Source organism: Oratosquilla oratoria, chromosome 34 (genome assembly GCF_046742065.1).
Source record: "Oratosquilla oratoria isolate Oo_2021 chromosome 34, ASM4674206v1, whole genome shotgun sequence".
NCBI lineage: Eukaryota > Metazoa > Arthropoda > Malacostraca > Stomatopoda > Squillidae > Oratosquilla > Oratosquilla oratoria.
Genome location: NC_134810.1, coordinates 33027307 through 33053445, shown reverse-complemented (window position 1 = coordinate 33053445; position 26139 = coordinate 33027307). Strand labels below are relative to the sequence as shown.

The following is a 26139-nucleotide window of genomic DNA, read 5'->3' as shown; positions in this document are numbered from 1 at the left end:
ATTGTAAGCAAGTCAGTGAAGATCTTCAGTACAGTAAAACTCCTTTTATCCGACTATTCCAAACATTCGACTTTTTCCTTCAATGTCCCAAGTCGGATAAAAGTTGAATTTGTCCAAACATCTGACCATCGAGTTGATGTTTAGTTGTTACTATTGCTGCTACCAACTCATGGCGCTCAAGTCAGCTGTTATTTTTGCAGGCATTTCAGTGTTTGTTTACATTTGGCCTTTGGTGGTTATGTCTCCTCCACTCTGTTGTGTTATTTATTATGCTTTATTGTACCATAAACAAGAGAAAATGTCTCAAACCAGTGATTTTTTAATCTTTTACTATACATCCAGTGTCAAACATCCGATCTAGGGTAGGTCTCACCAAGGTCGGATAAAAGGAATTTTACTGTACATAAATGGTCACTTGTGGAGTGTGGAAATAAAGGTTTTTAATGTTCATCTGTCTCTTTCAGAAGTGCACACCTATGTGAATTAGTGTTAGGAAATTAAATATTGTTTAAATTATAATACATCAATCTAATGTTCATTTTTCTTGGCAGAAATCAATAACAGAAAAAGTTGCTAAAAATTATACACTAATGAATGGAGCTGCAGCTACTCCTTGAGATGCTATCTTTGTTTTGATAGATGTGGAGGACGATGACCCCTAGAATTACAAGTACTGCATTACTAAATACAGGTTAGGTTAGAATAGACATCTATCAAAAAGATGATGTCTCAAGCAGTTGCCACGGCTCTGTTCATTAGTGTATTGCTTTTAGCAACTTTTTCTGTCATCAATTTTTGCCAAGAAAAACATATGTTGATACATACATGCATATACCAAGGCCCCTTACAAGGGAGGTAGCCAAAAAGGAAAAGGCACAAAATCATTCCCACCCATTCCATCCCTGGATACACTCCACACCTCTCCACCCTCCCTCTTCCCTCTCATCGTAGCGCCTCCTGGATGATGGGTTACCCCTGCACCTTGTCCACTGCCCTGGGTCAGAAGCAGTGTTGCAAGACACAGCACATCCACGGCAAGGCCGCTTCATTAAATCGGCGACCCCCCCTTTCCGTTCCCCCATGCATGAAAGGAGAAGATGGGGAGAAATCCCTTCGAGCTGCGTCAAATTTTGCTCACACATACAACCTCACCCCCCATCCCCCCGCCCATTCCATCTCATGCATCACAACATCATCCATATACAACCATTCTCCATTCACCCCTGTCTTCTGTCCTCTCCAGTCTTTCCTAAACAGACATTCCCCTCTTCCTCAAACCCCCCTTCACCCCATCCATCCACCTCATCCTAGGGCATCCCCTCATGTTCACTCCCTCCACATCTGCCTTCCATACCTCTCTTACTAGTCTTTCTTCACTCATTCTTTACATGTGTTGATGTATCATTATTTACAAAATTAACCCTGTTCAATACGAGTCAAATATTCGTGGACACATCAGGTTGTCTGATGCATCACAATACATGCCATACAAAATATAAAGTTTCTGCTGTTATACTCATTCACTTTCACCCTGAATGTATATAACATCACAGAAAACTTGATCAAGCCTATTAACATATGGGGGTCACTCAGCTACAACTACAAAAATATAACCAGGAAATCCGACACCGGCATCTTTGTATACTCCACTCGCTGCTCATGACACATACATAGGCATCATTGTATTCAAGAGGTTAATATTTAAGTTTTTATTGCTATATTGCATAGATGTTCACTTCTAAAAATGTACCCATTTGTGTTATGTAAATAATCTTCATTTTGCTCGGCTTGAAAATATGCTGAGCTAGACATCCTAAGAGTAATGTTTGACTTGAAATCTATTATTTTGAGTAGTACATTCAAAGTTGATTTTAGAATGTTAGGTTAAAGTTTTGTTAGCCTGCAGAAAAAAAAAATAACCTGACCAAGGGGGGGCCACACGTGACCTAACCCTGTGGGTTATGTCATAACTTAATGAAATGGGAGTGACAAAATCCACAAGTAATGCAGTGGTAAAAAGCGCTGACAGGTAACTTACAAGTACTACTTTATCTTCTTTCTCTTTTCCATTTGAGAGATATTCTTAAAAAGAAAAAAAAAAATCATAGTACTGCTTTGTCTCAGAAAGATAACATCGTTTGATTTCTCAGGTGATGGCACCTTTCTCTGTTATTGTTTACCACTGCCACCCCACAGTCTACTCTACAACTAGGTCCTGTGTGGCCATTTAACCACTGCGGTACAAGTCAAATTCTTATGCACGGCATCGGCTGCTATATGTATGATTCCTGCTACTCACATTATGAAATATAAAGTCACTGCTGTATTACTCCTTCTCTTTTACTCTGAGTAATAATAAACACAAAAAGTGTGATCAAAGTAGTTCACAGAATCCAGGGATAACTTGTGGACAACTACAAAAAAACATACATAATCAAGACTCAGATGCTGGTCATCATTTACTCATTCATGCTTCATGATGCGTATGTAGGTGTCACTTTATGGAAGTGGTTTAACTGTCGAAGCAGTAAAGTAATACATACATACATGTTCTACATGTGTGCTTTTGTTTCAGCAAATTGGCTTGGGTTTTCAGTGTTTGGTATCAAAGTGAATAGGAGTATAATTTTTTTTTTTTTTTTTTTTTTTTTTTTTTTTCTTTCTTTTCTTTCTTTTCTTTTTGTGACAAGGACACCAGTTTAATCCTGGCAATCAGCTTATTCTTGGTGTTGCAGGAGGTGTGATTAGTGTCTTTTTCAACTGCACTCCACACATAATAGTCCATGGGGTTGCACTCAGGTGAGTTAGGGGGGCGCAGATGTTGTGACTGGTAAAGTCGTAGACGTTCTCAGACACCCACTTCTGGGTTTTCCTGAAGGTGTGACACAGAGCCGAGTCCTGCTGTCACACATATGGTCTTCCCATAGCCACCCTTTCCACTCAGCGCTTGACAACAGTGGACAGCAACTCAATATAGCCATCTGAAATGAGTCTGAATCCCTCTTCAAAGATGTAGGGTGGCATGACGTGACCTTTGCTGGAAACACACCCAAAGACTATCACAGTTTGAGGGAACTTAATCTTCATGAAGCGTGGGACTTGTGCAGACTGTAGGCTAGCCACCTGTTCTGTGTGTTGTGCAAATGGTCCTGGCAGAAGTTCTTCTCGTCTGAGAAGAACCAGAGCATGCCCAGTTCGACTTGGTGTTTGACCTTGTTGAGGAGTTTCTTGGCTTTCATAAGGCAGTTTTCTTGGTCCTTGGTAGTGTGTAGTTGGCCCTTGTGCCTCTTGTATGAGGAGTAGCAAAGATCCTTGTTCAGCACTTTCTTCATAGTTGCCACTCCGATGCTTATCTCTCTTGCCAAGGCCCACATTGCCATGCCTGGATCTTGCTTCACTTTTTTTTTTTTTTCAGCTTTTTGATGAATTTGGTTGGGCAGACAGTGTCATAACGCCTGCTATGATCCTTCCTGCTAGCCACTGCTTCCATGTCTCCATCGCAATTCTCCAGCTCGCATCTCACGGCCTTCATTGTATTCAAGGAGCACTAAGATTTCCAAATTTTTTAATCTGGGGCGAATCATGATGATGCAGGTCACTTCCAAAATTCCGGTGCTTTCAAGTTGTCCATACTTTCTAGCTCTCACGCCTACCAATAGTACACAGAATCAGCTATCCTTTGCACTCTACTGCTATTAAATCCTTCAAATGGTTCTGAAATTACAGATCAAAAAGATTATCAAATTTAGCCTGAACACCCTGTATTTTTCACACTTAAACTCCTAATCTAATTAACTACTTTTGCTTGCTTGCATCTACTTTCAACTTCCTCTATCACTGCATTAGACCCTCATCTAGTTCATCCACTAGCAGTGTCATCCGTAAACAACAATTGGCTCACCTTCCAGTCTCTAACCATCTCCAGTCCCCTACTTAACACCTTCACATTTATCTCCTGTACCACCCTATCCATGTACACATTGAACAACCATAGTGACATTACAATTCCTTGGCACAACTCCAGGTTCACCAGAAACCACTCATTCTCACCATTCCCAACCCTTACACAAGCTCTTTTACTTCCATAATAGTTTTTGACTGCAATACCTCCCATAATGCTTTCCCATGAACCCTATCTTAAGCCTTTTTAAGCTACTTAAAACTCCCAAAATATCCATACCTTTTGCCAAATACATTTATATTTGCTTGGGGGGGGGGTTGAGCCATACACCCTCTACCTTTCCTCAACATGCACCATTCCACACCAATCACTCCCTCAATTCCTCTCCTAATTCTCTGTTAACACCCTCCCAAATGCATTTCCAACTACCATATTCATATTTGTTCCTTACTGTATTCCATATTTGTCCCCAGCCCTCCAGCACAAATGGTGCAGGAAGGATTCCAAATAATTGTATTACAGATAAGGGGCACAGTGTTCCACTGTGGTTCTTTGCAAATACAGTTATTTATATTTATAATTCTTCAATTCTATTATTGCTACAGACATTCTTGATTTTTCTGTGAAAATTAAGCATTGAAATATTTAGAGAACTTCTTTAATCATCCTTTAGATGGTAGAATTTTTGTTGGAAAATTGTAATGTACAAAAGAAATATCAGCTGTCAAATTGCTGTGATTTAATTCTATTTGTATTTAGCTAATTGTAGTATACAGGAAAGTAGCTCTCCAATTTTGTCATACTGAGCCATAAATATATGTATAGTTCCAGGTTGGGCTGTATCACCTTCTAAGCTATTCCAAGTATTTATGCATCTATATGGAAAACTTTATTTCTTCACGTCCTTTAGACATGTGGTCTTTCTTAATGTGTTCCTCCCATGACCTCTTAAGCTCTCCCATTCCTAACCAAGAGGTTTCATGTGTCAGTGCAATCTATCCCTTTAGTGATCTGAGTATTGTAATCATATAACCTTTCTCCAATCTTTTGAGTCTTTCCTCATAGTTGCGGTCTATCTGCCAGGCTGGGGACCAGTTTGGTTGCTGTCCTTTGTATTATCTTGATCTTGCATGTATTCACTGTGTGGGGACCATGCTTCCAACGCATTCCAGACTTGGATGGATCAGGTTTCGATGAGTCTTTTTCACCATCTCGTCATCCATATAGTGAAAAGCCACCTTGATCTTCTGCAGCAGTCCATGCATCTCTCCCACAATCCTGCTGATATGTCTGTCAGGTGACAGGGAATAGTATAAGGATGGTCTTTTGCTGCTATTGCCCATTTCCAGTACTTTGCATTTTTCGGTATTGAACTTCATTTCCCATTCTTGACTCCATGCAAAAAATAGTGTCTAGATCTTTTTTTGCAATAGTCTACAGTCCTCCATGTTTTTCATTCTTCTCTTGATTTTTGCATCATCTGCAAACATGTTGGTAGAGCTTGTACCTTCTATCATGTCATTGACTTAGACAAGCATCATTATTGGTGCAAACACTAAACCTTGTGGAACTCTGCTCATTGCTGCTCTCCATCTTGACATCTTATCCTTTATTATCCCTGTGTATTTTCCCTTAAAAAAAAAATTTCATCTATTCTAATAGTTTGCCTCTCAATCCCCAACATGCTTCAATTTCCACATAAGTTGACTGTGGGGTACTTTATCAAAAGCTTTCTCTAGGTTGAGGTACACACAGTCCACCCACCCCAATCTCTCTTGCAGCACATCAGTCACTCAAGTAAAAGCTTAAAAAGGTCCAACACACACAACCTTCCAGATCTGAAGCCAAACTGTCGGGCAGAATGTTCATCTCTTCAAGATATTTGGTCAATTGATCACAATCTTTTCACATAATTTCACAGTTGTGCTGGTCAGTGATAATCACCTATAATTTAATGGTGTCTCCTTCCACTTTTGTGAATTGGTACCACATTCACCCTTTTCCAATTAAACAACCCTATGCCTTCTTTCAATAAACATTTAAGTGTGATTAGTGTCCCTACATTTTTTAAGTGTCCAGTTTGAGATCCCATCAGGTCCTGAAGCTTTTGTCACATCCCTCACTTCTACATTTATATCTTCCAAACCTGAATTTTTGCTCCCCTCACTTTCCTCCAAAAAATTGCTCTCTCTTGTGAAGACTGATTGGAAACTTTCATTCATTTCTACCCAGGCTAAGGCCTCTTGAAAAGCCTCACCACCCCTGTATTAACTTGATTACAGGAGTCCCTCAAATAACGCGGGGGTTAGGTTCCTGAAATTACCGCATATGACCAAATCCGCGTATGCTGACTTTCCATATTAAATACCGAGAACCTTAGGTATGTGTACGTGTGTGTGTGTGTGTGCGCGCGCGCGTGTATGTGGCGTTTGTGGCGTATGTATGTGTTTGTGCGTATATACATGTGTATGTGGCGTATATGCATATGTGTATGTGGCGTATATACATGTGTGTGTATGTGGCGTATACACATTGTGTGTGTGTGTGGCGTATGTATATGTGTGTGTATGTGGCATATGTATGTGTGTGTGGCGTGTGTGTGTGGGTGTGCGTGCGTGCATGTAAGTGTCTGTGTTCACATGTACAAGTAAGCATGTACGTGCGTGTGTCTGTGTTCGTATTTGTGTGTACACGCACGCACATTCACAACATACACTGGTTGTCTAACACGTGTCTACGTGTGCGTGTCTACACATGTGTAAGCGTGTATATGTCTGTTTTTGATCTCCCAAACCACCACCGCCAGTAACAACAAGAACCTCATAAGAGAAATTAAGACACGACAAGCGCAGTCATTATCAGACTTATTAGTTGTGTTCCAAACGAAAGAAACATTACACTTCAACAGGTTAGGGCGGTAAAATTGTTTGCGATGTTGCCGCGTGTGTGCATATGCGTGCCCGACTTGGCGTGAATTTTAAAACGGTTCTCTACATTTGAGATGGTCTTGAAATGAAATCGTATGATTGAATCCGTGTTATTCGAATCCGCGTTATTTGAGGGACCCCTGTACTTCCTTTTGTTTGAATTTACCATTTATAAACCTGTAAAACTGCTTTGGTTCCTCTTTGCAATTATCCACAATACCTCTTTCAAAATTGCTTTCCTCCTTGTGAATTATTGTACAGTAATATTTCTAGCTTGTTTTTAAGCTTCATCTGTTTTATTGCTTCTCCATTTTCTCCAAGCCCCCTGGCCTTTATGCAATCTCACACTTTTCATTAAACTGGTCCTGTTTCTGCTTTGGTATGCGTTTGTTCACTCCCAGCTTGTAGATGTCAATAAAGGTTTTCCATATCCTCCTTATTCCCATGGTACTCATGAATTCCTCCGAATTTGCTTCTTCAAAGATTTTTTCAACCCAACGTAATCTACTTTCCCAAAGTTGAGTCTCCCTTGCTTGTGTGATTTATTCCTTTTCTCTATTTCCTTATCCTCCAACTGAAATTCAATTGCTACATGGTCACTTTTCCCTTTGGGGCAAAGGTAGTTCAAGGAGCTGACAATGTCTGGCTCTTTGGTTAGTGACAGATCTAATTTTGAAGTAATGTCATCTCTTGCCCAGATCACTTCCTTTATCCACTGGGTCATTGTGTTCTCTGACTAAGTTGCTATTTTGTTCTTTAGTTTTCTTTAGAAGAGTCGTGTCTAATAACTTTTGATATTCAGCTTCATTCCAAGCTCTTGTCTTGGGGGGGAGGGGTATGCCACCATGAAGTCTCTTTTGTTATGCCCTTTAGTTCTAATTTTCAGGTGGATTGCTACAGCCTTGCCTTAACTCTGATTTGATTCCTCCACCTTTGTCTTTTCACAACAAACTTTTTTTTTTTTTCTCTCTCTCTCTCTCTCCCTCTCCCTCCCTCTCCCCCCTCTCCCTCCCTCTCTCGCTCTTCTCCAGGAGGTGTATCTATTGTTCCCCAACTGTAGATAAACATTTTTGGGAATTTGATCTCTACTAAACACAAAATACAAGGACCATTTAAAGTAGTCATTTATCTCCAACCTGGCCAACATTAACGTACATCTAAATTTCCTTGTAGTCTTTCCTTTGCCATACTATGTCACTGTTTTTCTAGAAACCATTTCCTCACATTCTGATTGACAACTCTCAAAAAATGAATAAAATGCTGTTTTTCATCTACCTTTCATTTTTGGATTTGGCTTCCGCTAAGAGCTTTTGTGTCCTTGCCCATTCCTCTTCATTAGCATCTTTCCAATCCAGAATTTTTTTCTTAACTTTGCCTCTTATGCTAACTTCCAAGACTTGCTGATTACTTCATTTGCTATGGCTTGTAACTTGAATTTTATTTTCATTGGGTGCACGCCATTCCTCTTGTACTGACCTAACCTAAACATGCTATCAGTTTGGTTTGTTATATCAAAGTCCTTCCCTAGAATCATTGAGGTAATTTCCCTAATTTTTGCATGTTCCTGGCATACTATATAACTTCCATGAGATGATGTGGCCCTCTTGCCAGCCAGAGTTTGATGCATCTAGTCTTGTCAACTACATCTCTGAAAAGAGATTTTATATATATTGTGTGTGTATTAATATAAATATATATATGTATATATATACATACACAGCCCTTCGGGCTGTGTCAAAATTTTCCCACACATACTACCTCACCCCCATCCCCACCCATTCTACCTCATGCATCACAACAATCATCCATATACAACCATTCTCCACTCACCCCTGTCTTCTGTCCCCTCCTGTCCTTCCTCAACAGACATTTCCCCTCTTCCCCAAAGCCCATTTCACCCCATCCATCTATCTCATCCTAGGTCGCTCCCTCATGTTCACTCCCTCCACATCTGCTTTCCATACCTCTTTTACTAGTCTTTCTTCACTCATTCTTTCCATGTGTCCAAACCATCCCAATACTCTTTCATTCACCCTATCTCCCAACTCCCTTACCATCCCTGTTCTCTTCCTCACCTCCTCATTTCTCACTCTGTCCAGCCTAGTAACCCCCATCATACTTCTCAGACACCTCACCTCAAACACATTTAAACTCTCTTCCTCTCTTATGTTCCATGTTTCTGCCCCATACAGTGCTATTGTCACAATCACTCCTTCATACAATCCTCTTAGCCTCCATTTCCAAATGTCTATTCCTCATTACACATTTTAGTCCAAGGCATTTACTTGCTTCTCTCAATCTACATTCTACCTCCACCTCCACTCCACCCTTTCCTGCCACATTCGCACCCAAGTATCTAAAACTATCCACTTCCTCCAGTCGCTCTCCCTTTATGCTTGCTTCCAGTCTGCTGCCACTTTCACCCCTTGTACATCTCATCGCCTTACTTTTTACCCACATTTATCTTGAACTTTCTTCTATCACACACTCTCCCAAACTCTGTCACCAACTTCCTCAATCCCTCCTCTGATCCTGCTACAAGCGCAGTGTCGTCCGCAAACAACAGCTGGCTCACCTCCCACTTTTCTCCATTTTCTTTAACCATCTCCAATCCCTGACCCACCACCTTTGCATTTACCTCTCGCACCACCCCATCCATGTATAAGTTTAGCCAGGGCGACATAACACATCCCTGACAAAGTCCCACCTTTACCTCGAATCACTCACTCTCTCCATTTCTAATCCTGACACATGCTCTACTACTCTCATAAAAACTCTTGACAGCTCCTAGAAGCTTTCCTCCCATCCCATATATCTGCAAAATCTCCCACAGTGCCTTCCTGTCTACCCTTTTATAAGCCCTTTCCAGATCCATAAAAGACCAAAAAACATTCTTACCTTTTCCTATAGCTTTCTCACATATGTCTTACCACAAAAATCTGATCTAACGCAGCCTCTACCTGTCCTAAATCCACACTTTTCCTCGCCAATCACTCCCTCTGTTTCTCTCCTAATCCTCTCAGTCAAGATCCTCCCATAAGCCTCCCCAACTACACTTAACAAGCTAATCCCTCTGAAACTATTACACTCACACTTGTCCCCTTTCCCCTTGTAAAGTGGAACTATACAGGCACTCCTCCAGTCCTCTGGCACTCTACCCTCTCTCCAGCACTCATTAAATAACCTCACCAACCAGTCCACCATCACTGTACCTCCTTAGACATTCTGCATGGCATCCATCCAGACCAGGTGCCTTACCTGCTCTCATCGTCTTAACAACTGCCTTCACTTCATCCTTCCTTATTTCTCCTCCATTTTCCTCACTCCCACTGCAACTATCTTTCCCTCCCCATCCTCCTTCACATTTAGCAACTCCCTAAAATACTCTGCCCATCTTCCCCTTACTGCCTTCTCTTCCATTATCATATCTCCATCTGCACATTTTACCTTTTCTTCTTGACTTGATTCACCTCCTCTACCTCTCTTAATTTCTTTCCAAAACATCTTTTTATTACTTTCAAAATTTTCTGTCATACTCTTACCCCATTTCACATCTGCTCTCCTCTTTGCCTCCTTTACCTTGTGCTTTTCTTTTCTTTTCTTTGTACCTCTCATATGACTCCCTTGTCCTATGTTGTAACCAATCTGTGAAAGCTCACTTCTTCTCTTCTACAACCCTCTCCATTTCCTCATCCTACCATTCACTACCCTTCCTTCTATTTCCTCCCATCCTTGTTCCACACACTATCTTTGCACACTTTGTGACTCCCTCCTTGAACGAACCCCATTCCTCCTCCACTCCTAATTTTACTCTATCCTTCACTCCCTCCCACTCCTCTCTCAGCTTCTTTTTGTACTCCTTCTCCTTTTCCTTTTCAATTAGAGTTCACTCTAAGCATTTCCCTACTTTTTGTTCTTTTCCTCTTTCTCCATCTATCCTCCACTCTTAACTTACCTTCCACCAAAAAAATATTGATATCCCCCCCCCCCCTCTCCCCTTAGCACATGGTACATCCTTAACTCTTCCTATTATACTCCTGTCTACCACTACATTGTCCATCAACGCTCTATCTACCACCCTTCCATCCAACACCCTCTACCATGTGTACTTATGCTTGACTTTCTTCCGAAACACTGTATTTGCTATCATCAACTCTTTCCAGACACATCTCCACCATCAACTCTACACTACAATTCTTTCCTGGAACTCCACATTTCCCAACCATTCCATCAGTTGGTTCATTTCCTACCTTAGCATTAAGGTCTCCCAATACTACTACATTGACATTCCTCCCTAATCCCTCTATGCACTCATTTAAATCTATCCAAAAAGCCTCCCTTTCTTCTACACTCTTCTCACTACCAGGCTCATATGCACTTACAAAGACCCACATCTCCTTTCCCAGTTTCACCTTCTTCCACATTATCCTTGAAGAAACCTCCTTCCACTCCATTACATGTTTACCTATCTCTTCACTTCATTGATCTCAATAAGTTAAAAGTTTCTCCAAATAATTTATTGACATGATTATCAGGTGTCAAGTCACTTGAGATAATCACTCCCAGGTCCCTTTCTGAATTGACTTTTTTGACTTCCTTGTTTCCAATTTTATATTGACCTGATATTCTATTTTTGCTTTTTCCAAATTCCACTAAGCTACATTTCTTAACCTCTTCACTCCGGGGCACATCGCACGTCTGGCAGCATTAGCTGCCCAACGTGCGGTGTTGCATCATAATAATCGCATTATAAAAAATAAAATCAGTGCTCAATCGTTCATTCTCTTTCACCCGTGTATTTTGATAACCATAGAAAATTGATGAAGCCAGTTTAGAGAGAATGGAAATTACGTAGGTACGACTACAATAAATATAATCAAGATGGCGACGTCGGCATCATCGAGTACCCACTTGTTCCTCATGCCGCCTACGTAGGCATCACCGTATGGAAGTGGTTAATGTTGAAGTTCATCTCACATATCTGACTCCATTCCCATATTTTATCTAGGTCTTCTTGATGCCTTCTGCAATTCCAAGAAGGCACAATCTGCCCAGCCATCTCTTTCTTGTATTATCTCAATTAATTTAGAGTAAAAGCATATTAAGTTTGTGGTACATGATCTTCCACTTCTAAAGCCAAATTATTTAGGATTTACTATTTCATTTTCTTCCAAGTGTTTGGTCCATTTGTTTCTGATGACTTTTTCACATTTTAGCTACTGTGCTTGTAAGGGATACTGGTCTGAAGTTTGTAGGATCTTTGTTTCCTCCTTTATATATTGGTACTATGTTTGCATCTTTCCAATCTTGCGGTACCTTCCCTTCTTTGAGTGAAAAGTCTATTATCTTGTATAATTTGTCTGTCAGTTCGTCTATACACTTTCAGTATCCAATTTGCAATTCCATCTGGTTCATGCGATTTCCTAACATCTAGGTTTTTTATTTGGTCTCTTATTCTTTCTGTGTTACCTTTATTTCTTTCATTTTAGGGGATCTTTCTAGTTGTCCATCTTCCCAAAATTGTGAGCTCTCAATTGTAAAAACAGACCTGAAATGTCTGATCATAACTTCTGCCATTTCTATGTCATTTATATAGTCTTCATATCTTTCACATAGTTTTACTATTTCATGTTTATCCTTTAGTTTGTCATATATCTGTAAAAGAGTAGGTTGACCCTTACATTTTTCTATATCTTTTTCATAATTTCTTTTTTCTTTCCTGTATATATTCACATATTCGTTCCTAAGTTTTATATATGTTTGCCATTTGATTTTTTTTTTTTTTTTTTCCAGGCTTTGTTTCTTCTGTTTTTAGCCTCCCTGCACCTTATGTTATACCAACACTTTATATAAATCTCTCTTTGTTTCTTCTTTGGTACATATTTATCAATTCCTTGTACTTTTCTTTGAATATATTCCATTTGTCTTCAATCTTTGTTTCCTCGGAGAATTTATCCCAGTTTGTGTTTTCGAAAAAATTTTAGTTTTGCAAAATCCATTTTGTTGTACATTAATCATCCTTCTCTATGTTTATCATTCCTACCTACATTGTTTTGTTCTTTTAATTCAAACTCTATTAGTATATGGTCACTCTTTCCAATTGGTGTTTTATACTCCATTTTGTTCACAATATCTGGTTCAGAAGTTAATATTAAGTCTAGTTTCGACGGTTCCTCATTGTTTCTATATCTAGTATTTTCCTTAACCCATTGTGTTAAGGTGCATTCGTGTCTGTGTGTATGTGTATTTACCTAGTTTATTTTGCGGGAAGAGAGAGATGCTCGTAGTGACCCGCTATAGTGTCTTTCCGCATCCAGTTTTTTCTTAAAGTCACGTATAGTTTTAGCACTCACTGTTTCCTTGTTCAGTTTGTTCCAGATATCTATCACTGTTTTTTTCCCCTTCTTTCTATCAAGAATTTCCATCCCATTAATAATTCTGTAAATGGTTAGCAAATCACCTCTTTCTCTTCTTTGTTCCAGGGTTGGTAAATTTAGTTTATCCAATCTTTGTACAGATTGACCTCTCATTAACGGACTAAAAGGGGGGTAACAGTGTCTATTGATGTGAATAATCCGTTGATATGGAGTGGTTTTCCACTTGAAAAAGGAGTCCAATTTTAACTCCCTTTCTGATACTGTTCACGAATCAATATTTCTCTTAAAGTTTTCATAATAAGCCTGAACGTCACCGTTAGCAGAGAGATAACATAAGTTATGAGCGTGTCAGTAGCCTGGTGCACCTCCGACATCACGATCTTGTTAACTAGTAAACAAAACAAAGTGCGCGCCATCAGCCACTCAGCGGACAAACGCCGAACTAACGGACGCATTCCCCCTACCCGTGAAATTTAGACTATCGCACTGGACCAGCGGATTTTGACCGTTGCATCCGATATCCGGTAATGCGGTGTCCATTAATGAGAGGTCAATATGTCAAATTGCAAAGTGTTGGTGCCAACTTTGTCATTGCTCTTTGCTCTTTGAATTCTCTCTATATATATATATTTATATATATATATATATATATATATATATATGTATAATGTATATATATATATATATATGTATTATATGTATATATATGTATATATATATATATAAAATATATATATATGTAGATATATATATATATATATATATATATATATATATATTTTTTTTTACTAGGTGTCCATAGTGATGCTACATATTCCAATTTCAGTCTTATAAGCATAACTAGTATTTTTGAGTCACATGATGAATTGTCACCCCAGAACCCCCACATGAAGAATCGTCACCCTATGAGATCCCACTTGAAGAATTGTCACCCCCAGTATGCCGAATATCAACAGTGGAACAGATTAGGTTAAGTTAGGTTAGATTAGGTTGGGTTAGGCTAGGTTAAGTTAGGTTGAATGAGGGTTATGCTTATTGTCATTAACTTGTACAACCGAAGATTTGTAAACCCAGGATGGCCCACATGAAGAATTTACCCAAGGATAGCCCACATGAAGAAGTGTCACCCTGTCAAAGTGTGGGGTGACGATTCTTCATGTGATCCGTATTTTCTTTACCATTTCTTCATCCATGTGGTCAAAGGCTACTTTCATTGATCTTAACCCCTTCACTCTGGGCCAAAATCTCGCGGGCAGCATTAGCTGCCAGACATGCGATGTTGTGTCAATACTCGCATTATAAAAAATAAAGTTACCGCTGTATTTGCCTCGTTCTCTTTCACCTGTGAATTTTGATAACCATAGAAAATATGATGAAGCCAGTTTACAGAGTATGGGGGTCACGCAGGTACGACTACAATAAATATAATCAAGACGCCGACATCGGCATCCTCGCGTACCCACTTGCTCCTCATGACGCCTACGTAGGCGTCATTGTATTGAAGGGGTTAAGTTAAAAGTTTCTCTGACTAATTTGTTGACATGTTTGGTGCCATATCATTTGAGATAGTATGTGTGTGTGAAATTAGAGTTATCCAGGCACTGTTTCAAAAAAGGAGTGTTCAAATGTTAGTACTGGTGATCTTCTGTAGACCTGTCAGGGAAGATACTTTGGACCATATCTGCTGCATTAGAATATCAGTTTGTGTCACTGGCAAACAGTAATAGAAGGGAAGAGGTTGCTGGTTATCAGCTCTGTGTGAAAATATAAAACATTTACATTAAGCAAAAAAGATTTAAGTATAGTATCAGAAGTTATAATTTAACAGCATTTGTTTGAGTTTGAATGTGAAGGTAATATTGTAGAAGTTGGGAGAGATCTTAGGCCTGGTCTCAAAATCGCAGTACTTCAGGGCTGCATCTCCAGAGGGAGATGTATTGACCATTTTGTAGATGGCAGGGAAATGATTTTCTCTGACAACCATCAGGTATTCATTATTGGTCCTTTCTAGAGTTAGAGATGTCTTGGAAAATTTTCTTTGATATGAATTGTTTATTATTGTTATTGCTAGGTGATCACATATCTAATTGATTTTATTTGTTTTTTTCAGATATTCAACAATGTATGAAGGCTGTGAATGGGAGGTAAAAAGTTAATGTTATAGTATATGAAGATTAAGTATTGTATAATTTTGTGACTAATAACCAAGTTAATGCTATATAAAATTATTACTTTAAGGTTTCATTTTCTCGTGATTGATAATTCTTGCCACAAGTTTTACTAACCGCACACCAGTAGTTCCACAGTAACTGCCAGTGGTCTTCAGGCCCAAAGAATTGAGAGGAAACTTTGAAGTAATATCAGTGTTTTATTAGTGTTTAATTAGGGATGCATGAAGGGGAGTGGGTGGGGGATGGGGGGTGAGGAAGTATGTATGAGAAAAAAATTGACACAGCCCGAAGGGATTTCTCCCCATATCCTTTTCTGCATAAGGGGACGGAGAGGGGGGGGTTGCTGAACTTATGAAGCGGCCTTGCTGTGGATGTGCTGTGTCTTGTGACATTGCTTCTGACCCAGGGCAGTGGACAGGATGCAGGGATGACCCGTCATCCAGGAGGTGCCAAGATAAGAGGGAGGGTGGAGGGGAATGGAATAAATAGGAAATGGAATGGGTGGGAGTGGTTTCTATGCCTTTTTCTTTTGGGTTACCCCCTGTGTAAGGGGGAAAATCCTATGGTATATGTATGTATATATGTATTAGTGTAAGACATATCATTTGTCACCAGATGTAAAATCCAAATGGGTGTTGCCAGTGGAGTTCCCCAGGGCTCTGTTTTTGGGTCCCTTAGTGTTCATTATGTATATAAACAACTTGGACTATGGGATTGATAATAATGTTAATAAGTTTGCTGACAACAAACAGGTATAGCTCAGATAATGCCATATTAGAGAAAGCAGAATGTAAAAAATACATGCGAGTTTTAGTAAGTTCAGACCTAACATCCAGGAAATTGTGCATTAGTGCCCGTAATAGGGCCAACAGGGCATTAGGATTTATTGCATGGGGAGTTACAAACAAAAGTGCAGATGTAATTATCAAACTCTATCTGGCGATGGACCCTCCTTGGCTATGTACTACACTTTTGGTCTCTGACCTATAGAATCGGTATAAAGGAGAATGACCAAAATTATACAATGGCTTGGAAATTTACAGTATGAAGGCAGACTTAGGCACCTTAAACTCTGGAAAGATGAAGATTGCAAGGTAATCTGATAGAGGTATTCAAACAAGTCTGGGCTTTAACAGGGGTGATGCAGGTAAAGTCCTTATTAAGACAGCAGGGCAGGACTCATAGTAATGGTTGAATTGGACAAATTTAGGTTTAAGAAGGAAATAGGCAAGAATTGGCTGTCATTCCCTAGACTGGCCAAGCAGTCCGGGCTGAGGAATGCCACAGCTGGAAAGGGATTTTCCCACAAATCCCTTTTAGAGTGTATATTGTGTTGTTGGTGCGCATGATTGTGAACAGTGCAGTCTTCCATAATATGTTGTATCTGTCCAGGATGCAACAGTTCACTCCCTACTATACAACACGCACTACAACTCATTACACCACATACCCCCCTTACCAATTCATGACACTGTTTTAGGCCAGTCAACACACTCTTCTGATAGATCTCATTCAAAGAGATTTTGATGGCATTAATTCTGATAACCCCACACACACACACAAACACACATACACATACAGTGCTCGACAGAAGTACTGTTTGCCTGGGGTGAGGTGGACAGCACTTAGTCAAATTGAGAAAGACCGATATGAGTTGCATGGTTTTGTGTAAAAAATTCTGTCTGCCTACAGTGAGTAGGGAAGGGGCAGAGCTTATCAGCAAGCCAAGAATTAATCACATCAGTCATTGTCTTGGTGAGGAGGGAGATTGTGTGCCACAACCCCTGTCTGCATCCTACCTCCACCTCCACACCTTCCTTTCCCACCACATTCACACCCAAATATCTAAAGCTATCCACTTTCCCCAGTGTCTCCCCCATAAGACTCACTTCCAATTTGCTGCCATATTCTCCCCTTGTACATCTTTTCACCTTACTTTTACCCACATTCATCTTCAACTTCCTTCTTTCACTCACCTTCCCAAACTGTCTCTGACTTCCTTAGTCCCTCCTCTGATCCTGCCACAAGTGCAGTGTCATCAGAAAACAACAACTGGCTTATCTTTCATTTTTCTTCATATTCTTTAACCATCTCCAATTCCTGACCCATTATCCTTGCATTTACCTCTTGCACCACCCCATCCATGTATAAATTCAACAACCAAGGCAACATGAACATCTCTGGTGAAGTCCCATCTTTACCTCAAACTACTTTACCTCTACTACTCTTTTAAAAACTCTTACTGCCCATAACAGCTTTCCTCCTATTCCATATATCTGTAATACTTCCCATAGTGTCTTCCTGTCTACCCTGTCATAAGCCTTTTCCAAATTCATAAAGGCTTAAAAAAAAAATCCATACCTTTTCCTAAAGCTTCTTCACATATCCGCCTTACCACAAGAATCTGATCCACGCAACCCCTACCTTTCCTAAAACCATACTGTTCCTTTCCTAATCCTCTCAATCAAAACCCTGCCATAAGCCTTCCCAGCTACACTCAACAAACAGATCCCTCTGAAATTACTACATTCATACTTGTCTCCTTTTTCCTTGTAAAGTGGAACTATACCGGCACTCTACCTTCTTACAAACCTGAAACCCACCAGCCAGTCCACCATCACTATACCTCCTCTTTTTTTTTTTTTTTTTTTTTACACTGCATGACACCCATCCAATCCAGGCGCCTTACCTGCTCTCATAATTTTAATAACTGCATTCACCTCATCTTTCCTTATTTCTCCTCCATTTTCTTTCTCCCCACAGTCATTTTCTTAGCTCTACCCACTACAACTGTCTTTTCCTCCTTATCCTTCACATTTAACCTCTTCACTCCGGGGCACATCGCACGTCTGGCAGCATTAGCTGCCCAACGTGCAATGTTGCGTCATAATACTCGCATTATGGAAAATAAAGTCAGTGCTCAATCGTTCGTTCTCTTTCACCCGTGTATTTTGATAACCATAGAAAATATGATGAAACCAGTTTAGAGAGAATGGAAATTACGTAGGTACGACTACAATAAATATAATCAAGATGGCAACGTCGGCATCATCAAGTACCCACTTGTTCCTCGTGCCGCCTACGTAGGCGTCACCATATGGAAATGGTTAACAACTCCCTAAAATACTCCACCCATTTTCCTCTTACTGCCGTCTCTTCCATTAACATCTCTCCATCTGCAACTTTTATCTTTTCTTCTCTACTTGATTCGCCTCCTCTTCCTCTCATAATTTCCTTTCAAAACATATTTTTATTACTTTAAAAATGTCTTGCATGGTCTCTTAGTGTCCATGGTGGATATTACTGAAGTAAAACATAAAGTAAGATGGTAAACAGTCACAAGTGTAACATGAGTGCATTTCACAATGAGAACCAAGTCCCAAGTACAGCACAGGAATGGTTGGTTTGCAGCATCTGGCATGTGATTTGAATGTATCCACATTTCTCCTCATGTCAAAACATTATTTTTTGGATTTCCTTATGGCTACTCACAAACAATGCCCCACAAGTGATTTGAATTGCCCATGCCATGTAGCTGATTCACATATTTGCCTTTTGGTAGCATGCACGATGCATCCCACCTCTCTGTCAAACCTGCATGGGCTTGGCCATTTCCTTGTTCTTCAGTAAGTAAATATCAGCATTATAATGATACTAACATGGCTCCAAGTGTTACTGCTTGTGTGTTTTACCTTTTGCATCCTCTTCATGGCCCCACCACCTGCAAAACAACCTAGGGGAATGCTGTCTTTGGATGTAAGGGGGACATTTTATATCATAGGGGGAAGGGTGAGGAGGGGGAGAGGGTTGGAGGAGGAGAGGTGTGGGGGAGGGGGAGAGGAGGAAGAGGGCCTTGTTTCGCATGACTGAAGTAGCCCGGGGAGTGGGGGGTTCTGAGGGTCTGGATATAAGGAATCTATAACATCCATGATAAATCCCTCCTTATCTAAAGTAGTTGCTGGGAGGGTGAGACTGGGGAGGTGGGGGAAGGAGAGAGAATGTAGGAAGGGATGAGGTGGGAGGGTGAGACTGAGGGGAGGGGGAAGTTGGGATGGAGGGAGAGGGAATTGATTAGGGGGGAGGTGGGAGGGAAGGGAAATCACCGATTTATGTCACATCACCCAAGTAGTTGATTCGTTTTCTGACTCGCCTTTGTTGAGGTTAGGTTGGTGTCTAACACTCTCACTGTGACTGGTACCTTATGTTTCTAATCTGGCTGTCACCAGGCAGTTTTATTCATTTCATGGAAAGACACATACACAGATGGTGAAAAACCCTCACCAGGCCCACTTGAATGCAGAAACTCTTTTCAAATTTGCTGGTCTACAAGAAGAAGAAATGAAGAAGATACAAGAAAAGAAGGGTAGGGCAGTCGTTAGACCCCTGCCCACAGCTAAGATTTTGGTTGTAGGGGATAGCCAGGTGAGGTATTTAGATAGGGCCTGTGACAAAGAAAGCATAGGACCTAGGTGTGTTTCCCTGGGGCAGGTAGGTGATGTTAGAGACAGGCTAGAAGAATGTATAGTCTAGGAAGGTGTGAAACCCATAGTTTGCTTATGTGCTGGGGTGAATGACATAGGTAAGTTAGGGAGTGAGGAATTGTTTGTGTGGATCTGGGATACACTAGATAAGATTGGGAATAAGGGAGGAGTTCCTGTTGTATGTGGAACCCTTCCGAGGTGTAGAGTTGAAGGCATGTGGCATTCCAGGGCTATTGCTATGAATTGCAGACTGGCAAAACATTGTAAGGCTAATGGATGGGCATTTGTTGACACCTGGGATCGCTTTTACGGTAAGAATCATCTAACATACAAGGATTGGGGTGCACTTGTCACCCAAAGGATTTCGGCTCTTTGGTGAATCCTACAGGATTTTTTTGGGTAGGTTATGTGGGAGTTTGGGGGGGAAGTATCTGAATATGGATTAGGCAATAGAAACAGCTCAGAGAGGGACTGTGAAAAGAATCAACTAATCAGGTGGAGGGAGCATAAGCTAAAAGTTTACTATACAAACAGCAGAAGTGTAATAAATAAAATTGATTTGCTGTGAGGTAAAGCATGGGGAAAAAAAAAATTATATTATTGCTTTTACTGAATCCTGGATCACTATGCCTGATATACATTTCCTTCTGGAAATTGAGATAGAAGGATATAAGATTTTTCACAAGGACAGGGTTGGCAGGAGTAGGAGAAGAGGAGGGATTGAGGAAGTTAGTGACAGAGTTTGAGAAGGTGTGTGAAAGAAGGAAACTGAAGATAAATGTGGGCAAAAGTAAGGTGGGAGAGAGTGACAGTAGGCTGGAAGTGAGCATTAAGGGTGAGAAATTGGAGGAAGTGGATAGTTTTAGATACTTGGGTGCGAATGTGACAGGAAAGGGAGGAGTGGGGGTGGAGGTAGAATGTAGATTGAGAGAAGCGAGTAAATGCCTTGGTGGATTAAAAAGTGTAATGAGAAATCGACATCTGGGAATGGATGTTAAGAGGAGGTTATATGAAGGAGTGATTGTGCCAACAGCAACGTACGGGGCAGAAACATGGAACATGAGAGAGGAAGAGAGAAGGAGTTTGAATGTGTTTGAGATGAAATGTCTGAGAAGTATGATAGGGGTTACTAGGCTAGATAGAGTGAGAAATGAGGAGGTGAGGAGGAGAATAGGGGTGGAAAAGGAGCTGGGAGATAGGGTTGATGAAAGAGTATTAGGATGGTTTGGACACATGGAAAGAATGAGTGAAGAAAGATTAGTAAAAGAAGTATGGAAGGAGTTAATATGAGGGGGCGTCCTAGGATGAGATGGATGGATGGGGTGAAAGGGGCTTTACAAAAGAGAGGAATGTCTGTAGAGGAAGGGAGAGGACAGAAGATAGGGGTGAATGGAGAAGGGTTGTGTATAGATGAGGCTATGATGCATGAGGGGTAGTGGGTGGAGGATGGAGGGTGAGGAAGTATGTATGAGAAATAATTTTGACGCAGCCCGAAGGGATTTTCTCCCCGTCTTCTCCTTTCCTGCATGAGGGGACGGAGAAGGGGGGTCGCCAAATTTATGAAGTGGCCTTGCTGTGGATGTGCTGTGTCTTGCGACACTGCTTCTGACCCAGGGCAGTGGACAGGATGCAGGGATGACCCGTCATCCAGGAGGTGCCAAGATGAGAGGGAGGGTGGACGGGAGTGGAATATATGGGAAATTAAATGGGTGGGAGTGATTTCTATGCCTTTTTCTTTTTGGTTACCCCCCGTGTAAGGGGGAAAAGCCTTTGGTATATGTACCAACAATTCAATTAAAGAAGAGGATAGTATGGAATATATTTGGGTGGAGATTTTAGGCATTAATAAGAAATTTATTATTGGTATCCTATATACAATACATAAGTTTTGATCCCACACCCTTCCAAAAAAAAAAGCAACAAGGAAAAAATTGTATTGATGTCAGAAAAATGGTACAACAAAAGTACTTTACTTCACAATTTTTCAACCACTTTATTACACTTTAAGCGCACCACAGAACACTTCTCAGAACATTAGACATTAGTAAAGCTTTTGATGCTATCCCCCGCCACAACCTAACAAATAAAATATATAACACAGACATGCACAATAACACCAAAAGATGGCTGGCCAATTATCTGGCAGGTAGGAATGCTCACGTGTCATATAATGGCCAATCATCGCACATCAGAAACATTAAGAATGGAGTACCACAGGGCTCAGTTCTATCCCCCACACTATTTAATCTTTACATGCATGACTTTTCCCAAACCAGACACCTCAGAAATACAAATCTCTTCCTACGCAGACGACATAACAATCACATGCACACATCGTAACACAGACAAAGCTGCAGAAATAATCCAGCCATACCTTGATACACTCAACACATGGTTCATCACAAACAGACTCAAAATAGCTCCAACCAAATCTACAGCAACACTTCTCACCAACTGGACAATAGAACACAAATACATACCTCATCTCTACATACAACACTAATACCACACACAAACACACCGAAAATTCTTGGTGTAACATACGATACATCCATGTCTTTCAAACAACACATCACAAACATAAAAAACAAATGCACACCTAGACTTAACGCACTTAAGTCAATCACTGGAACGACATTTGGACAAAACAAAGAAACTAATATAACAATATACAAACAATGCATACGCTCAGTGTTGAATTATGCGAGTCCTGCATGGGCTCCTAATCTCAGTGAGACACACCACAACACCCTTCAAATCATACAAAACAAAGCCCTAAAAACAATTACAGGCTGCACAAATACAACACCAACAGACCATTTACACCATGAAACAAAAGTCCTCAAAGTCAAGGACCACCTCGACATGAGAGGCACACAAACACTTGCCGCAGCCACCACAAACACATCACACCCGCTACACTACATAGCAGAACACCCACACACACCAAGAAACATTAAAACAACACCCAAAGACCTTTATTACGCACAAATACTCTCTTCTCTTCCTCCACAACCACCAAATACCAGCCTCCGGAAACATATTCATAATCATATCACACACCGCTCCATTAACACACTGAAAGACAACACACTGCTGCATGCCAGACCCCCTGATATCCACCCTTCTGAATCCTCTCTCCCACGAAAGGACAGAGTCCACTTGGCCAGACTACGGTGTGGCCACCACCCAGTACTTCTAAGCTACCAAAAGAGGTTGGATGACCGTATTGTGAACAGCTGCCCATGATGTAACACTTCACCCCATACCATACAACACATAATGGAACTGCATTATACCCAATCATGCACGCAAACAACACAACATACACTCTATAAAGGATTTGTGGGAAAACCTAGTTTCGGCAGTAGCATTCCTTGGGGAGACGGGACTGCTCGGACAGACAGTCTAGGGAACGACGACAACAACAACAACAACAGCTCCATACCAGTATTGAGTAAGGGTGCTTCACAGTAGAGGTGATGAACTGTGACTGAAGAGGATCACTGCCTGGCCGGCAGTACACGTAACCAGGTCAATTGCTGGTCATAGTGAAGGTACTTCTATCACTCCAAAGTACTTTCCTCCACTGGTCAATGCTCCATTCACCATATCTCTGCAAAATTCACTCGCTTATGCTTCTGTACTTTAGTAAGGAGGGGCTTCCTTTTCCCCTTAACCACTTCCATACGGTGACGCCTACATAGGCATCATGAGGAGCAAGTGGGTATGCGATGATGCCGACATCGGCATCTTGATTATATTTATTGTAGTCGTACGTGCGTGACCCTCATTCTCTCTAAACTGGCTTAATCATATTTTTTCTGGTTATCAAAATTCATGGGTGAAAGAGAACGAGCAATTGAGCACTGACTTTATTTTCTATAATGCGATTATTATGACGCATCATCGCATGTTGGGCAGCTAATGCTGCCAGACGTGCGATGTGCCCCGGAGTGAAGAGGTTAAAATACAAGCAGCGTTGCATTGTGCAAAGAGGCACATCACCTAATAACCTAGGGTTTACCTGCTGAATTTGTTTAGCAAATTTATGAGGAGACTGGTGTATCTCCCACTTAACCTCCTCACTCCGGGGCACATCGCACGTCTGGCAGCATTAGCTGCCCGACGTTCGATATTGCATCATAATAATCGCATTATAAAGAATAAAGTCAGTGCTCAATCGTTCGTTCTCTTTCACCTGTGTATTTTGATAACCATAGAAAATTGATGAAGCCAGTTTAGAGAGAATGGAAATTACGTAGGTACGACTACAATAAATATAATCAAGATGCCGACGTTGGCATCATCGAGTACCCACTTGCTCCTCATGCCGCCTATGTAAGCGTCACCGTATGGAAGTGGTTAATAACATTTAAAATGCATGGTGTGAGTGTCGTGTGGCACGTCTGGCAGCATTAGCTGCCAGACGTGCGATGTTGCGTCATAATACTTGCATTATAAAGAATAAAGTCACCGCTGTATTAATCCTTTTCTCTTTCACCCGTGAATTTTGATAACCATAGAAAATATGATGAAGCCCATTTACAGAGTATGGGGGTCACACAGGTACAACTACAATAAATATAATCAAGACGCCGACATCGGCATCCTTGCATACCCACTTGCTCCTCATGATGCCTACGTAGGCATCACCGTATGGAAGGGGTTAAGGATGGCCTTTTCTTAATATTGCCCATTTCCATTAATTTGCATTTTTTTGGTATTGAACTTCATTTTCCATTCTTGGTTCCATGCATAAATAGTATCTAGATCATTTTACAATATTGTACTGCCCTCCTCATTTTCACTCTTATGATTTTTTTGTATCATCTGTAAACATGTTGGCATAGCTTGATGTTCCTTCCATCATGTTACTAACATAGATAAGAAACATTATTTGTGCAAACACTGAACCTTGTGGTACTCCACTTGTTACTGCTCCAGCTTGACATCTTGTCCTTTACTACTGTCCTTATTTACCTTTCCTTCAAAAAAGTCTTTAATATATTCTAATAGTTTGCCTCTCAGTCCAACATGCTCCAATTTCCACATAAGTCCACTGTGTGGTATTTTATCAAATGCCTCCTTGGAGTCCAGGTACATGCAGTCCACCCACCCCTCTCTTTTTTGCAGCACATCAATCACTCTAGAGTAAAAGCTTAAAAGGTTTGACATGTATGACCTTCCAGATCTGAAGCCAAACTGTCAGAATGTTCATATTTCACAATCCTTTCACACAATTTCACTATTGTCCTGGTTAGTGGTACTGGCCTTTGATTTAGTGGTGTTTCCCTGTTTCCACCTTTGTGAATTGGCACCACATTTGCCCTTTTCCAATTATGTGGCACAATGCCTTCTTTTAATGAAAATGTAATGGCTTGTCTCAGGAACCTTCTTACTTCTGTGAAATCTCTGCCTGTATGTTTCAGGTACTAACAAGTATGCATTTAATACCAGGCACTTTACTATTTCATAATCCTTGGCCGCCTCCTTAAGGAGGGCCATGTAGGCTTTTAACCACTTCACTATGGGCCAAAATCTCACGGGCAGCATTAGCTGCCAGACGTACGATGTGTCGTCATAATACTCACATCATAAAAAATAGTCACCACTTATATCGATCGTTCTCTCTTTCACGCGTGAATTTTGATAACCATAGAAAATGTGATGAAGACAGTTTAGAGAGGATGTCATTATGCAGGGGCAACTACAATAAATATAATCAAGACGCCGATATGGCAGCCTCGCGTATCCACTTGCTCCTCATGCCGCCTACGTAGGCGGCACCGTATGGAAGGGGTTATGCCTTTCCTCTAAAACTCTGTTGCAACAGAAAAGTCCAACATGAGTGCAACTGCTCGAGGCGTGTTGGCAGCCTTTCAAAACTAGCAAAAAACTCGTCTAGGTGGCTTTCTGAAAAAGTAGGAACTAACCTTACTGTCTTATCTACTTCAAAGGTGGATTGAGAAGACCTACTGCCACTGTTACCTCTGCTAAACATATCTTTTGCCTGTGTAAGCTGAACTTGGAACTGTAGTTGGCATATCATAAAATCCTGTTCAAGTGTGAGGTTTTCCACCAGCTCCTCCCTCATTCTTCTAGACTACTGTACTCCTTTTATTACCGGCATCCTGGGCTTGTTCAAAAACCCCTCATCGGGTCCAAACTGCTGGAGGACTAAGTCAACTAACACTGGTCTTGTTAGGTTATATTCATTATGTCCTTGAAAAGCAGCTAAAACCCAGAGTTTGTGAATGCTCAACCTATTCACAGCTTCAG

General features: G+C 40.8%; 1 protein-coding gene across 2 annotated transcripts in view; it reads left to right on the top strand.

Annotated features, from left to right (window-relative positions):
- Nucleotides 1–26139, top strand: part of LOC143018170 (uncharacterized) — a 96483-nt gene that overhangs the window by 6014 nt on the left and 64330 nt on the right. For both annotated transcript variants that reach the window (XM_076173341.1, XM_076173340.1), the window contains exon 2: nt 15316–15349. In XM_076173341.1, coding sequence (XP_076029456.1) covers nt 15326–15349 — 24 coding nt within the window. In that variant the 5' untranslated portion in view covers nt 15316–15325. The remainder of the gene's footprint in view (nt 1–15315; nt 15350–26139) is intronic.